General features: G+C 49.4%; 1 protein-coding gene across 1 annotated transcript in view; it reads right to left on the bottom strand.

Annotated features, from left to right (window-relative positions):
• LOC142824444 (neurotrimin) overlaps positions 1–24,128 on the bottom strand; it is a 509,679-nt gene extending 485,551 nt beyond the window's left edge. The window contains exon 1 of the mRNA XM_075916416.1: positions 23,748–24,128. Within this exon, the coding sequence (XP_075772531.1) occupies positions 23,748–23,796 (49 nt within the window). The 5' untranslated portion in view covers positions 23,797–24,128. The remainder of the gene's footprint in view (positions 1–23,747) is intronic.
• Positions 24,129–24,462: the final 334 nt, after the last annotated feature.

The raw sequence follows: 24,462 nt of genomic DNA, 5'->3' as shown, positions 1-24,462 counted from the left end.
AGCAGGGGTCTGCACCCCCCATGCACTCACCGGAAGTGGCTGGGGAAGCGGAGCAACATGGCCCTAGCCTGCTCTGCCCCCCCCCAGCCAAGTCGTTCCACCTCCTGCCGGTGAGCAGTGGGGAGGTCCGGCCTTTGCCCTGGAGCGGCTCGCCGAGAGACCGGGACACATCCTGCGAGGAGTGCGGAGGAGGGGGGTACTCGTGCTCTTCTCCCCCCACCCCCTGCCAGCCAGCTCCTCCCACCCTCAGAATTGGGGGAATGTGATCACATCCCCCTCATCTCCGTACGAGAATCCCATGTAGGATGATGTTAGCAGCCTCACTAAAATCAAGGTATTAGACCTTGCTCTGCCTTCCCCCCAGCCACTAGGCCAGCAACCCTGTCAGAGAAGGAACTTACGCTGGTTTGGCAGGACCTGTTCCTGACAAATCCATATTGGCCATTCCTTATTCTAAAACCAGCAAGCAGTCCCGTGGTACCATCGCAACTAACCAAAATAGATAGAATTATGAGCTTTCGTGAGTAAAACCCGTTTCATCAGATGAGCTGGAGTAGAAACAACGAAATCCAAGAGATACAGAACAGCAAAAGTAGCACTTGTCTATTGTAGGACTTGTGTTAATGAAGCCAATTAAGTGGGTCAGATGTGTCCCACTAGTAGTTTTTGACATGAAAATGCGGATATTAAAGGCAGGGGAAGTAGACATATTAGTGCAATCATCAGTTAATGTCTTTATTCAAGCCCAGGGGAGCTCTATCAAAGAATGCCACTCAAGTCAGTGGAGTTTTTCTGGTATAAAATTAGCATACAGAGAGAATTAGGCCCATTATGTTTCTAGTGCAAACAACTGTTAACAGCGCCCCCCTCTAGAAGGCTGTTACATCTGCATCTCCATCTGATCAGCCTCGCTCCAGGGTTAAACTCTTCCTACCCAATTAACGATACAGTCCCTACAACAGCAGAAGGAGTGGAAAATCCAAATCCAACTGCCCGACTGGAACTGAATGGTGAGGTAGGAAACATACATGCTGGACTTGTTTATAAAGACAGGCGCGATGCACTGCTCTGTGCCCGAGAACTCAAGGTGGAAAGCTTTGAATTAAGGTTCCCAAATATGTGTGTAATTTAGATTGAATGAGACAGCTTGCACTGTACGGTACATACATAAATACCACATTGATTGGAAGGCTCAGATTAAGGAAGGATTAACATCCTGGCTCAGATAGGGAGTTGGCCGAATCTCACGCCGATTAAACCTCCATGAATCAGATGAGATATCTCAATGGTGCAGAAGGGGTTGAACGAAATAGACGCTTGAGACCTGGCATTTCTCATATGTAGAGACGTTTGATTCTCCACTTACTCCCCACAGAGCTGGGGGATGGGTGCAGAGGGGGATGGGAGCCACTACACTCAATTTCCTCATCTGCCTTCGACCTTCTCCAGTCCAGGTCTGGTCACTGCTGCAGCCGGGCGTGGGTGCAGGCACTGCATTGCTCAGGCCTGGCGGGCAGAGAAAGGGCTAGATTCATCATCATTTCTGTAGGGGCCTCCACCTCGATCCGCAGAGCCACTGTACACACACTCCCTGCTGCTGAGAGTTACAAGACACATGCCCTGTAGTGTTACCCCCATTGCACACATGGAAGCACAGAGACTAAGTGACTTGCCCAAGATCCCACAGGAAGGCTGTGACAGAGCCAGGAACTGATCCCTAAGCTCCTGAGTCTTTACCCCTCTCTAAGGAAAGTGCTTGACCTGAGGCCTGGAGCCTCACGTCCCTACCTGTCCTGCAGGGGGAACGTCCCATCAAGACACGGTGGCTACGTCTACACTGGCCCCAAATTCTGGAAAAGGCATGCAAAGCAGGTAAGTCAGAATAGGGAAATCCGTGGGGGATTTAAATAAACATGTCCGCCGCTTTTTTCCCGGCTTGGGGAAAAGCCGGAAAAAAGCGTCTAGACTGGCGCGATCCTCCAGAATAAAGCCCTTTTCCGGAGGATCTCTTATTCCTACCTGAAAGTACACACACTCCCTGCTGCTGAGAGTTACAAGACACATGCCCTACCTGAAAGTAGGAATAAGAGATCCTCCGGAAAAGGGCTTTATTCTGGAGGATCGCGCCAGTTTAGACGCTTTTTTCAGGCTTTTCCCCAAGCCGGAAAAAAAGCGGCAGACATGTTTATTTAAATCCCCCACGGATTTCCCTATTCTGACTTACCTGCTTTGCATGCCTTTTCCAGAATTTGGGGCCAGTGTAGACGTAGCCTGTCTCTTCCCTGCATGGGTTTATAAGGGCCAGGACTGTGCTGAATAGACCATGCTCCCATCTGCCTGCCTTCCCCAGCATGCACACACCCTGTCCTGCAGCAACGCTGCATCCATGCTAGCAAACCACACAGCTGGCCACACGCAGCTATGGCAGCTGCTGACGAGAAAGAGCTCAGGCAACGTTACTGTCATCTAAGCCCGCTCGGAGCAGTCCGGTGCAGGCGGTGGGCGGACTGTGGCTGTGGAGTCTGCGAGGGTAGCACTGGGAGAGTATGGAAAGCCAAAGAACCCCCCCCCCAGAAGTCCAACCACCCCTTTCAGCAACAGGGAGCCACTGTGGCCAAGAGAAGGAAACTAAGACACAGAAGATCCCAGGGCAATAACAATCTCTCACCCGTTTCATGATTAGATCTCAACACTCACAAACGAAGGTCAGTGTTGTTATCCCCGTTCTACAGATGCAGAAACCAAGGCAAAGAGCAGTCCCAACAGCCAGTGAGAAACCCTGGGATAGAGGCCAAGTCTCCCAGTCCAATGCTCTAACCACTAGGCCACTGACTGGAAGAGGAGCGGCCAAAGGGCTATTACCTGTATGTATACTCCTCGACCCAGATGCGATGGACAGTAATGGTGAGAGCACACTGCTACACAGGAAGCCATTTTTGTCATGTGAAATAACCACCAAGTTGGCAGCACACAGCTAGGACTGTCACAAGGGAGCTACTGGACTTACTCTACAGATGGGGAAACTGAGGCAGATGAAAGTCAGGAATAGAAACCAGGAGTCCTCAGCTCCTTATCCCCAGGGTTTAGCTTAGGCCCATGGATGCTCATGCTCCATCTCATCTTCCACTAATGGCTGTGAGGGTTGAACTTGCCTCACCCCTCCAATGCAAAGTGAGCAGCAAAATTTCCCATTACCAGTGCCCTCTGCAGACCAGGCTGTGTCTGCAGGACTCAGACATACACGCTGGTAACAAGTCTCAGAAGGGGAGTCATGTTGGTCTGTAGCTGTGAAAACGAGGAGTCCTGGGCATCAGCTTTTGTGGGTAAACCCCATTTCGTCAGATGCATGAAGTGGAAATCACAGAGGCTGGTTGGTTTTCTTTTTACCCACGAAAGCTGATGCCCAAATAAATCTGTTAGTTTCTAAGATGCCACAGGATACCTCATTGTTTTTACACAGGTAACAGGCAGCCTTCCTACAGGATTCAGAAGAAAATGGTTTGTGTGGTTTGCAAAGGAGATTTTCAGCACCATGGCATAAGTCTATTCGCGTATGCTAGAGGAGTCATGCTATTAACTGGCAGAAGTAGTAGGTTGTTATCCTTTAGCAGGCCAGCTTCTATAGGAAAACAAGATGTGATGCACGTTTGCCCACTGTGGTCTACTACTGACCTCTGCTGGAATAGGAGAGTACTTTATCAACATGCCCCTGATACTGGAAAAAATACTCTTCCATCTCACTGTTCTTTTCAAGACTAAGGCTCTGAGTTCAAATCCCACCACATTATCCATTAAAGCAGCAGCTTAAAAAAAGGGGGGGGGGGAGACCTGGCTTTAGAACCAGGATCTAGTGCTTAGTCCTGCTGTGAGGGCAAGGGACCAGACTCGATGACCTCTCGAGGTCCCTCCCGGTTCTAGTGTTCTATGATTCTAGAACTTGTTCCCTTTTCGACTATAGCCTCCACTCAGCTTCCTTTGGTGGCATATGGATATATAAGGCCTGATTCAAAGCTCACTGAAGTCATATTTCCATTGGATTCAATGGCCTTTGGAGCAGAACCTTGCAGGGTATGTCTACACAGGCAGTTGCTGCCCATGGCAGTCAAACCAGGATCAACAGACTTAAGAGAGTTTGGACCTGAACTGCAATATCTTGTAGGCCATACTCAGTGTGATGGTGAGAGTCCTGTGAGCCGGAGTCTTTCCCTTCAGGCCTCATGGTATGTGCTAGGACGTGCACAAAGAAACAGGCAAGAAAAGATCTCATCTGATTAGTTCCTTTGTGTGCAAAGGGGACCAAAGCATAAGGTGTGCCTTTGTTCTGTGGCTTTTAATGATCCAGCCACAGCAGAAGGTTTTAACGCTGTGTTTTTCCTACATAAGCCTGGTTTATTGCCCACCTTCTTTCATAGAATCACAGGGTTGGAATAGACCTCAGGAGTCATCGAGTCCAGTCCCTGCCCAAATCAGGATTAACCCCAACGCAATCATCCCAGCCAGGGCTTTGTCAAGCCCGGACTTACAAACCTCTAGGGATGGAAATTCCACCCTCTCCCTAGGGAACCCATCCCAGTGCTTCTCCACCCACCTAGGGAAATAGCTTTTCCTAATATCCAACCTGAACCTTCCCCACTGTAACTTGAGACCATTGCTCCTTGTCCTGCCATCTATCCCCACTGAGAACAGCCTCTCTCCATCCTCTTTGGAACCTCCCTTCAGGGAGTTGAAGGCTGCTCTCAAATCCCCCCTCGCTCAAATTTATCAGCCTCTCCTCATAGGTCATATGCTCCAGCCCACTAATGTCTCTAATTCGAGTGCACAGCAGAACTGGCAAACAGCTGAGCGACAATAATAAAAACAATAATAATATACATATGAAAATGTCTTTTTTCCTTGTCTCTCATTTCCCTTGGATGATGATGATTTGGGAGTGCGTCGTAATTGAACAGCACAGTAACGTGCTGAGTGGGAGTCGGGGAAAATTAGAAATCACTCCTTGGCTGGTTTGCATCCCTCCTTCCCTCCCTTGTGTTACGCAGAATCACTAGCCAGATAGTGGGGAAGCAGCAGCTGAGACCAGCGTATTAAGTGTGGAGAAGAGGTGGGACGCGACAGGCGGCACCGACCGGTTGTTTGATGGCTGCGCACCCACCTCCCTCAGCCCACACCACTCAGGGGAGCTGGGAAGCAGACAGCTGCAATGGGTTGACTTTTTGTGGAAAAGCAGGAAAGGACAGTTCCACTCCCCCGCCACAGACACATACGGCTTTTCATCTGGGTTACTCACACCCCCACAGCAGAAAGCCTGTCAGAGCAGGGTATATTTTTCATAAGTGCCGGAGGAACCTATCCACCAAGCTGGAGATGCACCTCTCAAGCTGGAGTGGCCATACCTATGCTCGCTCTGAATGAGCATGCTAAATATAGAGGGCAGGAGGGGCTAACCGCCCCATGAGCCTGCCTGACATGCTCAGCCCTTCTCATGGCTCATTCCACCATGGCTCTGCTCTGCAAGGAGCTGTCTTGCTCACAGCTAGTGCAGGGCCGTTGCCTCAACCTGGAAATTAAGCCTCTTGCTCCAAACCGAAGTCCAGTCTCAAAAGAGACCGAGCCTTTAGGAGCCAAAGGAACTGTCTACATGGCAACCAGAGGTAGTCTTGCCTGATGCTTTCACCCAAAGTCCTGAATATGGTTGAGAAAACAACAACAACAACCAGAAGACAAAAGTTGTTGAGCAAAAAGAAGAAAAAAAGTCGCTGCGCCTTTAAGAAAGCGCTTCCTCCCACCCCTGCCAGATGTGGCAAACAGGAATAACTGACAACCCTAACCAGTGGTGGGACCGCTGCGTGCGCCAGTGTATCCAAGCTCGCTTACATCTCGTGCATTTGAAAACCAGCAGCGAAGCCACAGGGCTGTACGAACCCATGTGGGACCTGTAGATATGTATGCGAGCGGCGACTCTGTGCTGGGAAGGCTTCACTTCTATTGTAATTGCAGCTAGCTAGCTGGGGGGTGTCTAGCCATAATGCTGTCACGCCTCGCACTGCACTCTCATTGAGAGGAAATGGAGCTTAGCCTCCGAAGTGCCTACGGCCCGGTGTTCACTTGTAGCTTACGCTGGCCGGGAGTGTGGGAAAAAAACCCCACATGCCTAGCAACACAGCTAAGTTGACAACACAAACCCATATAGACACAGCTATGTTGAGAGAAGAGCGCTTCTGACAGCATAGCTGCCGTTGTTCAGGCAGGCAGCGTTACTACAACAGCGGAAAAACTCCTCCTCCTGTTGTAGGTTGTGTTTACACTAAAGACTATGCTGGCATAAGTCCTGAAGTGTAGTCGTAGGAACGCCTACCCCACCTCCATTAAATCAGCACAGCTATGCACTGCAACTGTAGTGTAGGCTCTCCCTGCAGTGCTCCCAGGATTTGTTTTCACTGCTGTAATTAATTCATCTCTCCAAGAGGCCGTAGCTAAGATGACGGAGGATTCCTTCTGTTCACTTCTCTGAGGCTACAGTGGAGGCTCAGTTGACCTAACTACACTGCACAGGAGGTACAATTTTTAACAGCCCTGGGCCACTAAGTCCATTTCAGTTTTAAGTGTGTGTCAGGCACTAGTCCAGTGCCTAGTCCATCAGTCCAGCATCTCTCGACTTTTCCAAACTCCTGTACCCCTTTCGGGAGCTCAATGTGTCTTGCAAAGCCCGAGTTTCACTTAATTTAAAAACCACTTGTTTACAAAATGAGATAAGTATTGCACAGCACGCTGTTACCAACAATGCTACCAACTTTCTCTTTTTGCTATATCATTTACTATATATTTGAGTGAATGCGTTTGTCTGTGAGCAAGCGAATCTGTCTGCCCATCTGTCTGTTTTAGAACTCCTCCAAAGCGGTAAGAGCTAGGACCACCAAATTTGGTATGTAGCTTCCTCTTAATGTATGTTAAAGCCAGGTCAGGGTTTGGGTGTGCCAGGACAATGCAATGTGCCTGGAATGTGACTGTTTTTCACAGGGAGGGATGCTAACAGGAACAGCTATACTGTGTAATGACCACAAGGGGGCAGCAAGGGGCCAGACGTGGGGACCAGGATGTCTATAATCCCATTGGAGCACCAGAGAGAAAGGGTGGAGAAAAGCTTCCTGCCCACCTGCCCCAGGTCAGCGTGGCCCCTGCTGCAGTCAGCCCCTTGGAGTTACCACACAGCCAGAGTGACCCACCACTTCAGCCAGCACTAGGGATCCACAGCCAGCCCCGGAGAGCTGTCACCTGGGCAGTGTGGCCCCCATCAGCTCCTGCACCCCATCACAGTCTTCCCCTGCCCCCACACCCACAGACCCCTGACCTGAGCCCCTCCACCCCCTGTCCTGACTCCTCCATGTCCTTGGCCTCCTGTCCTGAACCCCCTACATCCCCAAGCCTCTTCCCTGACTCCAGAGCCTCCTGCCCTGAAGGACCCAAGCAATGCCGGACAAATCTTCTACTTATAAAATTAACCAATTGAAATATACATATTGTACTTGCATTTCAGTGTATAGTCTCCAGAACAGTATTAACAAGTCACTGTCTGTATGGAATTCTAGTCTGCACTGATCACGACTGCTTCTTACATCGCCTGTTATAAAATGAGGCAAATATCTAGAGGAGTTGATGTACACTGTGGAAGACCTTGGTGTGCTCCCAGGGTATATAGGAGTGGACCAGCTATCAAAATAGGCCTGGGAATGGCCCTCCCCATGATGTCACCCCTATGTGCCCCTCGAGCGCCGCCCCCTTTCCCTGCGTCACGTCCAGCATGCAGCACAAGCGGTGGGTCAGACTCTGTGCGCCACATACAGCGCGGATGCAGAGCCACTCGGCATGCGGGACAACGATGGCCCATCACAGGTGGATACAACAGCCCATCACAGGTGGATACGATGGCCCACCAGGAAATTCCCAGTATCCCACCGGGCCAGTCCGCCCCAAGGGTATATGTACCCCTGGTTGAGAACTACTGCTCTAGATTGAGTCTCATTTGAAAATTGGACTTAGGCTATTAAGTCACATTAGAACTTTTAAAAACATTACTTCTTCTGTGTGACTTTTGTTTGTATCTATTTTGGCCCTGGGTGTGACTTTTTAGCTTAAATAGTAAAACCAGAACCACTGCTAGTGTCAACATAGTTATGCCAGAATAAAAGTGCTTTATAATAGTATATAATGTATCCTTCTGCCCTTATAGGAATAAGCTCTCCTCATCTAAGCACTTTTATACCAGCATAATTGTGTCTACATTAGGGACCGCTTTAACTGCACTGTACTATAACAGTGTCAAACCAATATAGCTAGAGTGATACAGGTGTGTGTAGAGAAGTCGTTATTAGAAGCAGCACAACTATTGTTGTTATTAATTTGGGTTGCGGTAGCATCTAAAGGACTGAGTTCAAATCCCAGCTGTACTAGGACCTGTACAGACACTGGGGGGCCAAGAGACCTTCTGGGCCCCTGGGCAATGGGGGGAGGGTCTGGTTTCGCACTCTTAGAAGGGGCAAGGCTGGGAGCAGTCAGTCCTCAGCAATGCCTGGGATTACACCACACTGCCTCTCCCCCCCCCACCCAAACCTAAGCATTGCTTGGACTGCACCACACTGCGCTGTGCCCCTCTCCCCGCCCCCAGCCTCAGCAGCACTTGGACTGCACCACACTGCACCGTGCCCCTCTTTCCCCCCCAGCCTCAGCACCACTTGGACTGCACCACACCCCACCCCAGACCACAGCACCACCCAGGGCTCTGATGGATGCAGGGGCCCAGAGCCAGTCATCCCCTCCCCCATGCCCTCTTGGTGGGCCTGGCAGACACAATCTCTGTCCTGAAGAACTCCGCTAGACAAGAGAATTACAGGCTGGGAAACTGGCTGTGAGAGTGGAAGTGCTTTGCTCAAGGTCAGGCTGAACTGGGACTAGAACCCAAGTCTCTTGGCTCCCACCCCAGTGCGCCATCTGCTGGATGCTGCCGCTTCTGATGCAGTGACTCTGATACGACTCATTAGTGACCTGGGACCAGACGCTTCCATGGGGTAAGTTCGATGGCTTTCCACAGCCTCTCCCTCCATGGAAACAGGGCCAGCAGCTTTATCTCACCATACCTAGAGTGGAGCTAGTAGAGACGGCACCAATTCAACTCATTCCCCAACTGCCCTGCCTGTGCCCTCTTCCCAGCCAGTACTGGCTACACCTTGGGCTTGGTCCAGTCTCTGGTGGCAGGGGAGATTGCAATGGCATGAGCAGAAGAACCTTTTAGGATGGGACCACCACACTTGGTCTCATTCCACTTTTAATTCCTCTCCTATTATTTGTCATTTTGCTCTGGAAAGGCATTAGATCCTGCAAAGAGCTTTCAGAGGCAGGTTGGTATGAAAGACACTGTGTCCAATCAAGTTGTAGTGTACAGTAATTGTACCTGGAAGGTACAGAAGCAGCCGTGACCAAATGCCAGGCAGCGGCTCTTTGAAATGTGCAAGAAGCCAACTGAATATGGCAGTAACAAAAATGACAAAGGAGAAAACAGGGAGAAGCTCTTTAAGACTGGGGGCAGGGTAGAGGTGGGAGCGACTGCTAGCTGAGAAGGGGAATCGAATAATTTTCTCCACCTCCTGGTGTCTGCAAACTTCCTTGCCCTCGCCTTCGCCTCTATAAATTTGCATTTTTGGTGTAAGTGCTTCCCTGCTAGGTGCCTTCTGTGACGTAGTGGGGGTACCTGGCTGGTTTCTATGCTGCTGGCTCTGGGGTAACCCCCACTGGCTGCCGTGGGTACCACGACCCAGCAAAACAGGATGAGTCACTATGCAAACCAGTATGGCCAGACACCCCCCATGGAGAGGAACAAAGGAAGGTGGAATGCTGCCCTGGCTGGGGGGCAGGGCTGGAAGAGTGTTAGTTAGTTGCTGGCTGGAGGAGACAGCCTAGGGAAGGAGACAGCATGGAGGAGACAGCCTAGGGAAAGGGGCTGGAGTTTAGGGGCCCGGTCTTCCCCCATCTCAAGGGGGCCTGAGGCATCCTAGCCCAGCTCTGTGACCAGATTACATCTGTGCTGTGCTGTATCCTGGAGAGGCAATAAACTTCCTCTATTCCACTGGCTGGTGCAGTCTGTTTGTGCCATTTCGGGGTGCAGGAGACGGGGGACCCCCAACGCGCCGTCACACCTTCTAACTGGACTGTCATGAAGGCTGGAGTCCTGGAAGCTCTGATCTGTCAAGACTGGGGTTTGGAGCAGATAGGATGCCACTGTCCATCAGAGAACACCAATAAACAAAGGGTGCATGGTGCCGGGGCAGTCTGGATAGCTGCTGCTGATCCTTCTCCTTGGCAGATTATATTCAAGTTAGGGCTAAATAAAAATGGTTTGAACCCACGAGTAAAGATTACAAAATTGCTTGAACCACTCTGGGCACTTGGCATCATTAGGTGCCTCTTTTATTATGCTGATTGTGTTGGAGATGCGTCAGAGAGACGCAACAAACAGCCAGCAGGGCAGCGCCAGAGAGCAGGCGTACGGGGAGGTGACCGGTGGAGTGAATAAGCTGCCTCTTTCCCTCCCTCTACTCTGGACAGGAGATGAACTCTATAATGCACCCCGAATGCTCCATCTGCCCAGCCCAGGGACAGCAACCATGAGAGGGGTGCAAAGAAGGGCTGGGAACGTGAAGGGGACGTTTACTTTGCCGGACTTAAGAACCTGAGAAGAAAAGGACGTTGCCCAACCCACTTGGGGTGGGACTTTTAGTGTCTGCAAATATATATATATATATATATATATATATATATATATATATATATATATATATACACACACACATATATATAAATAAAATAAAAAAATAAAGTGTATGTATGTATAGACACACACATACACACACACTTTTGTGGGTAAAACCAACTTCATCAGGTGAGTACCCTCATACTGACTGCGTACATATCACCTCAGGATCGGATACAGAGATTAAATTTCTAGACACCATAAACGACTGCTTCTTGGAGCAGCTAGTCCTAGAAACCACAGGGAGTGAGGCAATTATTGATTTAATCCTAAAAACAGGAGAGGATCTGGTCCAAGAAATGAATACAACTGAACTTCTTGGTAATACTGACCATTATATATGGGAGAAGTGCCAAAGAAATCCTGACATGAGAAAAGTACTAAAGAAACCCAACACAATAGAATTTAACTTTGAAATAGGGAAAGACACAGCATGGAGACTACTCAAAAACATCATAATAGAGGTAAACAAATAAAAAAACAGTAAAAGAACCCAAAAAAATTGTCATCACTGTTAAACAACAGTATAAAGGAGGCAGTTAGAGGCTAAAAGACATAAAAATTGGAAGTCAAACCCTACTGAGGGAAATAGAAAGGAGCATAAACTCTGGCAAGTCAAGTATAAAAGTGTAATCATGGAGGCGTAGAAAGAATTTGAAGAGCAACCAGCTAAGGACACAAATACTAACAGCAAAAGGGAAAACAGTATGTCAGAAGCTGATAGCCTGCCAACCAGTCCACTGTACCTACCACTGGATGATCAAGGTGCTAAAGGAGCATTCATGGAAGACAAGGCCACCACAGAGGTGGCAAATGAATTGGTCTTCACTGCAGAGAAGAGGAGAGAGATCCCTACACAGGAGTTATTCTTTGCTGCTGACAAATCTGAGGAATTGTCCCAGACTCCGGGTTGCCAACGGGGTGATGGGGAGGAAGGGGCAGTTGCCCCACAGCCCGGCAATTTAAACGGGTCCAGGGCTGCTGATCACCACAGCCACTACCACAGCAGTGGTAAGAGTTCTGGGCCCTTTAAATCACCACCAGAACCCTGGGTGACCCAGGCCTGGCAGTATTGAAAGGCTGTCCTGGGGAGGTTCACCCAAAGCTCCGCCCCTTGTGCCAAAGACCTGCCCAGACTGAGGCATGAACAGAACTGGTTTTGGAACAAACTGATCATTTGAACAGTGTTGAAGCAAACGCCTCACTTAGTTTACGCGGCTAAACAGACAGTTTTATTGGCCAATAAAAGCAAAGTGAGCTAAATGTCGTTTTAGCAAAGCCAGGCCCAGTAAGGCTGCCTAATACAATTAATTCTAGTATTTTTATACCCTTAACCAAACAGTTTGACGTTAGGGCATTCAATTACAGAAATAATTAATTAAACTAGGAAAAACAAAGCCTTATTAACAAGATGGCGGACAGGTACGAGGGAGTACCTTTTCTTTTTGAACCAGCCCAATTAACACATTTTAATAGCACATTTGTTTTGGCCTGGCGCATGGGGTGATAGAAAGTTTACTTTGGCCTACGTGCAAAGACAAAAAGCTGAAATGGTTTCTGTTATACAAGATGGCTTCTAGCTAAACATAAAATAGCTTTTACAACAGTAATACGTCGCTAGAACCAGGTGGTATTCACCCAAGAGTCCTGAGGGAACTCTACTTGCAAAGCTACTAACTTTGAACGTAGAAGTTAAATCATCCTCTGTACTCTACTCACTGTACAGTAGTGAGTGGAAAGTTGGTTAAAAAAGAAACCTCCAGAAGTAAGCCTGGCAATTACAGGCCACTAAACCAAACTTCAGTGTCAGGCAAATTGCTTGAAACTATAGTAAAGAAGAAAACAATTAAACACATTGATACACATGATATATTGGGGAGGAATCAACACAGCTTTTGTCAAAGAAAACCAGGCCTCACCAACCTCGTATAGTTCCTTGAGGGTCCCACAAGGGGAAAGGCAATTATTGATTAATCCTAAAAAGAGCAGAGGATCTGGTCCAAGAAATCAATATAACTGAACTGCTTGGTAATACTGACCATTATATACGGGGGAAGTGCCAAAGAAATCCGGACGTCAGAAAAGTACTAAAGAAACCTGACACAATAAAATTTAACTGTGAAATAAGGAAAGACACAGCATGGAGTCTACTCAAAAACATCATAATAGAGGTAAATGTGTATAACAAATAAAAAAACAGTAAAAGAACCAAAAAAATTGTCATAAATGCTAAACAACATATGTTAATAAACCTTCTTCTCTCTCCTCCACCGCCCGTCCTGTTGATTAAATGTTAAGCTCTTCATGGCAGAAGCCTCCTGTTTGTACAGCTCCTAGCACAATGTTTATCTCTAATGTTGGTTTAGCACTATCAGACACAGCCAGGAATGCCTTCACAGATATGTGAGGTACCTCAAAAATCCTCCTCCTCCTCCTGTGGTTATGTATCACCTTGCCGAGGTGAATACACCCAGAGTCCCAGATATTATTAGTTTTGTTTATGACCACCTTTTTCTTTTAAAAGAAGCACCTCACTCCAGTAATAACATGGAGCGATTCCTCGGGATGCCAAACAGCGAAATGCATTTCCACACCAGCTTCATAATTAATGTTTGCATCATTTATCTTTTGTGGAAAGATTATTCTGACTAACGAGGTTCTGGGCCACTAATTCATTACGGTGCCTTGTCACTTCCTGCTCCTTCTTATTACCCAGAAATAGACTCATTAGTCAGAGTTCAGTGACAGGGAGAAATTGTGTACGTTAATTTAATTCCCTTCTCTCCTTTCTGGGTGCATGTTTGTCCGAAACCAGGGACTGGAAAGAGGTGGGGGAAACGTGACTTGTTGCGATGATCAATTCCTTTCTCGCTGTGCTTTCAACCTCGTGCCCGCATGGCTGGGAATAAAGGACAGTTCTAGAGTGTGTGTGTAAGATCTGGGGTCATGCAAGGCTTCCTGAACATGACCCCATCGGGTGGGATTCTCAGAGGCTGATATTGGGCAGAGGAGGAGGAGCTACACAAGGAGATATGGATTGGAAACCCTCGCTAGATGCCCTTCATTGCTCCTACTGGGTTTCTGAGTCCATTGTGTTGCATCCTAGGCTCTGAGCCTTTGTGCTTTCTCCCCTGCTGCCTCCTATGCCTGGTGCACCCCACACGCATCAGGAGAAGTGACCCTTTGTCCTCCCTCAAAAGCTTTTGTAACACTCTCCTTTGCCACAATGCCTGCAAGGACCATGACAATGACTGGGCTGCAAGCATGCAGAGACAGTAGCCTGTCGTGCTGGTGAGGAAGTCTCCTGGCTGCCTTCTCCTCCCCCATTTGTCTGCATCCAGCTAGAGTCCTACAGATAGACTGTAAGCCCTTTGGGGCAGAGATTGCTCTTTTTGCGCTGTGTTTGCACAGCTCCCAGCCCAGCGGATGACATCCAGAGCTCCTAGACGCTGTGGTCACTAGGGATGTAAAGGACCAGTTGACTAGCCAATAAGCAAATGCTTATTGGATAGTTGACTAGTCACTCACCCCTCCCCGCTGCTCCCCCCCCATCAGATAGCGGCAGCAAGGGGGGCGGAGAAGAGGGGGATACTTAAAAGCGGCAGCGCCACACGGAGCCCGGGGTCAGCTGCTCCGTGCGGTGCTGCCACTGAATGCCACAGGGAGCCCGGAGTCAGGCTCCTCGCAGCATTTCAAAGGGGCAGCATGGAGTCCAGGGTCAGCTGGTGTGACCCCAGGTTCCACACAGCGCCGCCACTGTGAAATGCTGGGGGGAGCCCGGGAACAGCTGGAGGCTGACCCCAGGCTCCCCGCGCGCATCAGCTTTGAAATGTGCAGGACTCTTTCAAAGAGGAAGTGCAGCATGGACCCTGGGGCTACCCGGGTCTCTGAGTCCCCCGCTGGCCCCAGGCCCCACGTGGCGTTCCAACTTCGAAATGCATAAGAGGCCCTGCTGGGGCTCGTGTCCACTTCAGAGGCGGAAGTGCTTAGCATCTAGTCGAGGAGTCAAAGGAAATTCCATCGACTACTCCACCAGCAAATGAATCACCACTGACGTTCCCTAAAGGTAACACTACTGATTAACAATGAGCCAACACAGTGCTGGAGCTGTAAGCTTTCTCTGCCCTGCAAGCTGAATGCCACTAGGTAACGCTGGCTTCCTGTCAACGCGACACGCCCCCAGCAGGAGAGGTAGGATTCTAATGCTCCGTCACTGCACTCCTAGCAGGCGTCAATGTGTCTGTGTGCAGCTTAGCTTTTCCGCTAGCTGCTCCCTTGCACTCCAAAAGCCTGATCCAAAGCTCCTTGAAGTCCCCCTCTGACTTCACTGGCCCCCTCCTTATTGCTGCTTTGATGAATGGGGCTGTGTGTTCCATTCTCACAAAACAGCTAACGCATCCTGACGCACACCGAGTCTTTGCCAATCCTTTCCTCCAGTCCATCGGGAGCAGGGGAGGCGGGGAGCAAGACCCAGGCTCCAGAAAGCATACGGGGCTGTCTTGGCAGATGGTCTGCGTTTTTGCATGGCTGGGCACAATTTCAGGGCCTGATCCGAAAGCTCATTGAAGTGGAAAGATTCCCATCGACCGCGGCAGAATTTCAGATCAGGCCTTAATATGAAAGTGCACCCAGGCGGGAAAAAATACAAGTCGCTTGCCAAACAGGTCAGGGGCTCTATGGAATCCCTGCAGTGGAAAGGGGAGATCTGGCTAGGACCCAGGAGGTAGAGCTGGTCTTTCCCAAGCTAAGAGGCAGGTGGGTTATGATCTGTGCATCCACCCCATGACAATGTCCCATTTCACACATGCCTGTAATATATGGCTCAGACTTTTTCCTTCCTGGGATTTATCACCTTGCAGGAGCACTGCGATGGAATCACAACTCTGTATTTTATGGCTACTGATCTATTCTTCTGCTGCTAGTTGTCCATTGTCCACCCTGATGGGATGTTTTATTTCCATCCCCGCCCCTTTCGATATTTTCTCCATCACTTACTGTTTCTCCCTTAATAACCAGCTAGACCTTTCATGCAGAGAGACAACCTGACGAGCAAACACAGGGAATGGGTTTGACGTGCCTCTTCTACAAAGAGCAATCGGTCTCTGGGCCGGAGCGGAAGGGTACAAAAGGAAAAAACATTGATTAAATGTGGCAGAGGAAAAAAAGGCACTGGGGGAAATTGATTCCAAATGAGAAATAATTAACGATTGTAAGTTGGGGTTGATGGGACCTGAAGGGATGGGAGAATCAATAGGTAGCCTGTGAACCAGACCTAGGGCCCAGAGCACCCATCATGGGTGGAGCTGTGTCCATTAACTACAGAAAAAACTGCCGGCCTTCAGCAGGACTGAGAACTGGCCTGAAGGCCGGTATTAAACACATCCCGGCTGGGGAGTCCATATATTTCCTCTTCATTGCCTGGCCAGGGCCCCTTTCAAAGATATCGTGAGCTCTTCAAGATGGTGAAATATCTTTTTTGGTCATGTAGTGCCTAGTGCAGCCAGGTTGTACTTAGTGCCTGGGGCTTTTAGGTGTTACCGCAGTGCAAACAAAATCATAATAGAGACAAATCCATCCCAAAGCAGTTATCACTGAACCTTTGGAGGCGAAGCAGGAGTGACAAAACCAGATTTCATGTTGGTTCTTGTCTCAATCTTGGGTCAAGCAAGGCTGGCCTTACCGTGAAGCGAAATGAGGCAGCCACCTCAGGTGCCCGACTGGGGGGGGAAGGGGGGTGCCACAAGGACCCAGAGTGTAGAAAATTGTGTCTGCTGCTGATGCAGATGTATTCTCTCTGCAGTCCCATGAGAGGAGTAGAACAGGAAGGCAGAATTGAGACCTTTCAAAGTTTTGGCCCAAGCGAGAGGGCATGGGGGCGTCATTTGAGGTCCCCGCCTCAGGTGCCAAAATGTTGTGGGCTAGCCCTGGGGTGAAGCCTCAAATGCTACATCCAAAGAATCCCAAACTCTGGGCCTAGGAGGCACACCCTAGCCTGAGCCTGCGTGGTATTCGTCTTTCTATCCATGTCAGACCGAAAGCCTAGACCTCAACACCATTAAACACAAGAGACGGGATTTTTCAAAGATGCTTTTTCAAAGATTTTTCAAAGATTATACAGAGCTTTGAAAACATCAGCCTGTGGGGCTAACATCCAGATCCAAATGTTGGCATCTGGGCCTGCCTTTCCCTCTACTTCTGTTGCTCCCTGATGAATGAGAACCTCCCAATTGCTAAATGATTTAGCCTCACAGCCTTAGTGTGAAATAGAGGCACATGGTTAAATCCATGGTACAGATGGCGAACTAATCAGCTGACTTTCCTGAGATCATATTAGACACCTCTTCTGATGCCTAAGTTAATGACTTATCAACACGACCATTCTGTTCGGATTTTAGCTCTCTTTTCTTGAGCTATGAGGGAAGACTGAAAGAATTGGGCTTGTTTAGTTTGGAAAAGAGAAAACTGAGTGGGGACATGATAGTTTTCAAGTATCTAAAAGGGTGTCACAAGGAGGAGGGGAAAAACTGTTCTCTTTGGCCTTTGAGGATTGGACAAGAAGCAATGGGCTTAAACTGCAGCAAGGGAGGTTTAGGTTGGACATTAGGAAAAGCTTCCTGCCTGTCAGGGTGGTTAAACACTGGAATAAATTGCCCAGGGAGGTTGTGGAATCTCCATCACTGGAGATATTTAAGAGCAGGTTGGACAAACACCTGTCAGGGATGGTCTAGACCAGGGCTACTCAACTTTGGAAGCCCCGGGGGCCACAATGATACTCACAGAACATGCTGAGGGCTGCAACTTAAGTGTGATTACATATATGCAAATAGCTTCTTTCACATTGACGGGCATGAATACAAAGATTAAGGCAAGACTACACAACACACAGGCCCCTTTAAGTCAGTTCTGCTGATATTAATAAAAGGCAATACTTGCCCAATTTCCCCCCATATGACAGCACTTTTAATGAGCAATGACAGTCCAGGAATGTAACTACTAAAATGCATATCAACAGAAGACCATTCTATTGACTATTTTTTTCTTTGGTTCCCACCCGTGGGCCACATGTGGAGCCCTGCGTAAACCCAAACCACACGGTGGGCCACAAACAAACAGGCCACGGGTCTCATGGGGCCCACGGGCTGCGTGTTGAGTAGCCCTGGTCTAGATGGTGCTTGGTCCTGCCATGAGGGCAGGGGACTGGACTCCATGACCTCTTGAAGTCCCTTCCAGTTCTAGTGTTCTAGGATTCTATATGTCCTTTATTATATTATGTATATTAGGATACACTTTTTTCCAAAGTGAAAAGGAATTTCACAAGGAAAAATGCAATGTTATAGATCAAAAAATGTCAAAATGTGACATTTATCTGAACTTCAAGGTTTTTCTTCTAAACAATATTTGAACACAATTTCACAGATTTTGATGGAAACTGAATTTTCCAATAGAAAATGCTTTAGTCAAAGTTTGACCAGTTCCGGTATGTAGTTATAAATTACACAGAGTGTATAGCGCACACACATACATATAATGTGTCTGTGAGAGAGACAAAGAGAGACACAGAGATCCACTGTTAAGGTTGAGATTTCAAGTTCACAAAAGATAGGAAATGCACATATGATGTTCCTATCAAAACCTGAAAACAGCCCCTGGAGTGTGTGTGCATTACAAAGTCTAGACTCTAATCACACCACTCAACAGCAGTGCTAAATGGCACGTTTGCATTCACAGTCTTAGAAAGAGGAGCATTTTATACATCCATAAGTTATGTGCACCGGCTCAAAAGAGGAGAGGAATGAAGAAAAATATGCAGATCTATTCCACTGGGTCTTATTATACCGTATTATGTGCTGAATGGCATGTGGATTTACTCAGTGATGCTCTAATGGCACATCCTGTAGTAGTGCGCTCCCACAAGGGGAACGAGTTAAAGGTGAAGTGCGAAGGCAAGTTAAATACTCCAAGCAGGATTCCAGAGAGGGGAAAGCAGATGTCTGTTGTTTACTAACAGAAACACGGCAACGACACTGCCTCCCTTCCATCCTGAGAATGGGTTCCGCAAGCTTCCTGACTTCTCTGGCCTAAGTACTAACTTCACAACACACACTCAGGGTACCTCTTTACTAGGAAAAAGGTGACAAATAGAGGTTAGGGACCCCATCCGTGACCAACCTGGTTAATAGCCATTGATGGACCCATCCTCTGTGATTTTAGCTTTGAACCCTATTCAAGTCCTGGTCTTCACAACATCCTCTGGCAAGGAGTTCCACAAGTTGACCATCTGTTGCATGAAGAAATACTTCTTTTGTTTGTGTTACCCTGACCCTGGTAACCATCCCTCACTGGAGTTAGCCAAGACAAGGCAGTACCTCTGTGAAGACAAGGCAACCTGCAGTTTTCACGTGGGTTCAAGGTCAAGGTAACGTCTACAGAGGAATTCACTTACTCTAAGAACGGCCACACTGGGACAGGCCAAAGGTCCAGCCAGCCCAGTGTCCTGTCTTCTGACAGCGGTCAATACCAGGTGCCCCAAAGGGAATGAACAGAGCAGATAATCAAGTGCCCTGGGGCCCATTCCCAGCCCCAACAAACAGAGGTTAGGGACACCATCCGTGCCCAACCTGGCTAATAGCCATTGATGGACCCATCCTCTGTGATTTTATCTAGCTCTTTTTTGAACCCTATTCAAGTCCTGGTCTTCACAACATCCTCTGGCAAGGAGTTCCACAAGTTGACCATCTGTTGCATGAAGACATACTTCTTTTGTTTGTGTTATCCTGACCCTGGTAACCATGTGAGACAGTGGCTTAGCCAGAAGGGGACGTTAAGTGGTCCCTGACTTCAGATGGGTGGGCAATGATAGGGGATGGGGAAAAGGATCAGGAGACATTGAGCCACCTCTCACCAACCAGCCTGGGAGAGGGTGGGATGTGATGGACACGCTGGTCAAGGGACACTGAGGGTCCTACCTGAAGAGTAGGACGGGACATGAGGCTTATTCTGCTCTGCTAGGTGCTCCTGTTGGGAAGCTGAGTCTCTTGAACAGGGTCTGGAAGCCTGCCCCACCGTGCCAGCCCAGTGCTGCTACTGGGGAACGTGGGGCAGGGCACTTGCCCTGCTGCTCATGGGGTTGGTCAGCAGAGACATGCGCCAATCTGCCTGCCCAGTGTTCCTGCAGTGGAGCGTTGTCGGGGTCTTACAAACCCCGTGCACCAATGACACTCTCTAGCAAGCACGCCGGGTGCGTTGCTCCTGTCCTGGAAGAGCAACGTGGAGCAAGCTCTGTGTTCCAACCCCGCTCCCCAGCAAGAGTGCCAGACCAGCTGAGCAAAACCGAGGCAGGGTGGCGGGGCCTGGGTCATAAGTAGGTGGGCCAACAACCCACTCACACCCCCCTGTGGCTAAGCCATGGATGTGAAAGCTACAAATTGCCTTGCCTTGGCTAGGATGTTTAGCTCACCTTAAAAATATAGTTGTTTTGCACAGGCCTGTGACACCCCAACTACCGCAGGCAAAGCCTGTGACATCATAACCCCCAATGGGGAAATCCCTCAAGCCAACGTTGGGGTTGTGGTAAATCAGCTTCGTGCAGGGAGTCTGACGTGTGGATTTGGCAGGATCCAATGGTTTTCCGCACCGCGCTGATTAGAGAACGTTATTGATTTCCTTCGAGCAATTATGATAATAATGCAATGTTCATACTTTGCAGATCAAAGAGGGGGCGGGGATGGCGGAGAGACAGGGACAAACAAGATCAGAAGGAAAATTATGAAAAAAATCTATGTAGTGCTGCTTTCACAGTGCCCTTGTGAAACCTGGCCCAGGTCTCCAAGTTCAAGTAAAAGACCCTGGCGCTGCATTTAGTTACTGAGCCTTCCTCTTCATGCTGTTTCATAAAGCTGGTTCCATTAAACCACACAGGGAGGCCTCAATCAAGCACACACTGAAACCAGCTCCAGAGATCCCATTGACTTCAGTGCAATCAGACTCAGACCCTTGGGGATCACGGCCTTCAACAGCATAGTATTAAATGCATTACAGCAACGCATATGCGATTTACACGATGGGTAGGCCCGAGCAGCCTGTTCCCTGAGTGAGGCCCCACTGCACTAGACATAGGCATAGTGAGAGACAGCCCCTGCCTTCAAGAGCTCATGAACAGAAAGGCAGAAAAGAACCATTGTCCTCAGGGGAAACTGAGGCACAACCAGGGAATGACTTGCTCAGGGTCACACGGGCAGGCACTGAGCCCATATCTCCTGCTGCCCCGTTGAGTTCTGGAGGAATCCCCTTATCCAGAATTGGAAGGATTTCAGCAAAGGAGGTGGGGGTAGGCGTAGGGTTGGGGGGTGGGAGAGAGGCTAAACATGCTCATGGGTTTATGCGTTCTGAAGATTCAGAGGGGCAGCCGAGTTAACCCCTGAGTTACTGAGTCGCCGCCAGGCCCATACTTAAGGCTCTCAGTACCACTCCCTTTTAACAAGAGCATTAGTAGGGGATGGGAGTCACGTTCCCAGGATGGCACCAGCCTGACGACCTCTGCCCTTTAATTCCCTTTTCCATGCCAGCCCTGGAGGGCAGCTGGCCTAGCTTCCCCCCCCCCTCAATCCCATAGGACAAGCGCAAATTGCTTAAGGAGGCACCATGCCTAGCACCAGCATGCGGCATTTCACACGTGGCTGCCAAAAACGCAGGGACTTACGCCCACAGGAACCGGCCCTTTCCGTGGGGCAGTTCTGCAGCACTGGGCAGGGAGACGCTTTCAACGGAGAGAACTCAGGCACCCGGGGCACAAGGAGGCTGCCCTGGAAACGAGAGGAGCTAACAGTACAGTCCTGAGCTGGAGCAGGCCAAGTCAGAAAGGGGGCTCATCTGGCGCTGGGCGTGGGCAGGGCAAACCTCGCTAATCCGGCAGGTGGCAGAGCAAACGCCACACATCCAGCACCGGGGATGGGGAAGAGGCCACCTCCCTGCAGAGCAAGCACCCCCCTTGAAAACCCAGCTGCAGCCCTACAGAGCTAACGTGGCTTTTACAGCCAGCAATGTGACTCCCTATAAGCCCCACATCTGGACGGCCCATATGTATCCTTGACTGGCCCCTTCCCTGGTTATCTTTTCTAGGCAAGCCAAGGATTTCCTGCCCGGTCTGTGGCTCAGCTGGGCTCCGGGATTACTCAGTTGCAGCCTTCTTTCCATTTCCACATTAGCACCAGCACAGGTGGGAATCACAATTTAGTTGGCAATTTTTGCTGATGAGGAGTGGAAGGGGGGGGAGAGGGGAAAAGAACCACACCAGCTCTAGCATTTTCTTCCGTCTGTACTAACTCCTTGGGGGTGGGTCTTCCTTCCTTAGCAGCAGCTGTTCTCCATGCTGCCCCCCTCACTGGGTTTGCAAGAAGCCGGCCTTGTTAAGCCGTGTGACGTAGTGGGGGGCTGTCCAGTGTCCCCCTGCGCTGTGCTCTGGGATTCCCACTGACTCACCCACATGTGGATTGGCCCAGACACCTAGGCCCAGCCTGGGCAGAGAACAAGGCTCTTCCCAGGGGGATAGACAAAGGGAGAGAGACGGAGACGAACACCAGGTATCGGGGGAAGAGTCAGTGGCTGGCTGGGAAACATGAAGGGAACAACCTAAGCTGAGAACTCAGGGTCTGGGGGGCGGGTGATGGATCCCCTAACCTCAAGGGTCTGAGGCATCCTGGCCTTGACTCCTGTAACCACATCACGTCTGTGCTGGGCTGTATCCTGGAGAAGCAATAAACCCTCCCTATTCTACTGGTGGGCGGAGTCCGTTCTTGCTGCTACGGGGGGCAGGATCGAGGGGAACCCCGACTTGCCCTCACAAGCTGCACCCCTTGTCAGCACATGCTAACCATGCCAAGCAGACATGGCTCTAAGGAAACAACCGAGGAGCCATTCGGAGCAATGTGCCTGGCTGCCCTGGATCATTTTCTGAATGGGGAATGACACTGAGTTTGTGGGCGTCATTTAGGTTCAGGTGTTTGTTTTTCTGGTGAAGGAAAACCCCTTAACACTAATCTATTGCAGATCAGCACCCATGACTCCAAGGGCCTGGTCTCTGCTCCAGGGTGCTCTTTTGGGTGGATGGGTGGTGGAGGGTAAAATGTCAATCTGCTTTTCTCGTATCTGCACCACCAGCCAGGACATGTGCCACGTGACACACAAAGAGCTCCAGAGAAAGCTCTGTTTACTAGTCCCTATTGCACTTGTCAACTTGCCTAATCTTTAGGCCACGTCTCCACTTGCCATGCTGGAAATCCATCTTCTGACATTTGATTTAGTGGGTCTAGTAAAGACCTGCTAAATCGAATGCAGAGGGCACCCCCCGATTGTCACCTCACTCCTCGCAGTCGCCAAGACGGCACCAACCTCAGTTTAAGGTATGTTGACTCTAGCAACATTATGTACATAGCTGGAGTTATGCACCGAAATCCAACCTTCTGGATCTAGTATAGACCTGGCCTTAGAAAAAATGTCATTTTTATGGCTGACAATTTGGTGAAACCAGCAATAAAAAAGAGCTACACAAATGTAAACAAGAGAAAGCCCCACACACCAACACACACAGCCCTTATGAATGCACAAATGCCCCTGCCCTTCAGCTCAGTCACCCTGAATGCTCTGAGTCCGAATACAACGCAGACACTGAAAAACCGACGGCCGACACTCAACCCTATCACCGGCACCAGGCACCCTCCAAGCCCAGAAGCGTACTTTCCAAGGAGCACCCTGCCCAGCTGTTCCCAGTTCCTCCACTAAACCGACACACCAGCTGGCCGCCGAAGCTCCGAGGGGTGTTCTTCCTCGAGAGAGCACACCGCGCCCAATTCATCAGCAATAATCACCGCAGCAGGGAGCTCCACACATACCCCCGCTTTCTTCACAGCTTCCGAGGCAATCAAGAAGTCTCCGTTTAGTAGCCACCTACCTGACCAGGTGTCTTCTGATCCAGCTTTTCTCTCCAGTGTCCTCTGCATTTGCTTTACGCTTTCACTGCAACTCTCTTTTTTCACCCCACTTTAAAAAAAAAATCCAACCTCGATCTTAGGGATGAGCAGAATAAAATGTCACTTACCTAAAAGAGAGAGAGAGAGAGGAGAAAGGCAAAGCATTACACACGAGTGCTTTGAAATCAGGTCAGCTTAAAGCTTTGAAAATGCCTCCTTTCCTCCCCCTTCCTATATTTTAATGAAACTTGCTGCTCTTCAAAACCCGAGTCCCCGGGCCCAGCTCTCTCTTCATTATCACTCTTTTGTTTCACATTGTGCCCCTCTGCAGCCCCCGGAGAGGTCAAGGGAGAGAGGCAGAGGAAAGCACATCAGAGACCGCGAGCAGGAAAAACATCAGGGGCTTGAAATAAAAATACATAAATGCACGCAACAGGCTCTTTGGTGTGGCAAAACTGTGGAAGTTAGGAGGTGGGGAGTAATTGTGCTAAGCTAAGTACTTGTATGGCCGTTTGTATTGCAGGACCCGAACGCCCCCGTCATCAGTAACAGGCTTTATGCTTATAACATCTGGATCAGGGAGAGGCGTATTATGCTCATTGTGCTAATGGGAAACTCAAGCACAGGACAGGGGAAGCCGTTTGCCCAAGATCCCTCAGAGAGCCTGCGCCACAGCCAGGGCTCTTACATCACAAC

The sequence above is a fragment of the Pelodiscus sinensis genome, unplaced genomic scaffold, assembly GCF_049634645.1.
Source record: "Pelodiscus sinensis isolate JC-2024 unplaced genomic scaffold, ASM4963464v1 ctg35, whole genome shotgun sequence".
NCBI classification, from domain to species: Eukaryota; Metazoa; Chordata; order Testudines; family Trionychidae; genus Pelodiscus; species Pelodiscus sinensis.
The sequence above is the reverse complement of the archived record's forward strand: the minus strand, read 5'-3'. Positions and strand labels throughout refer to the sequence as shown.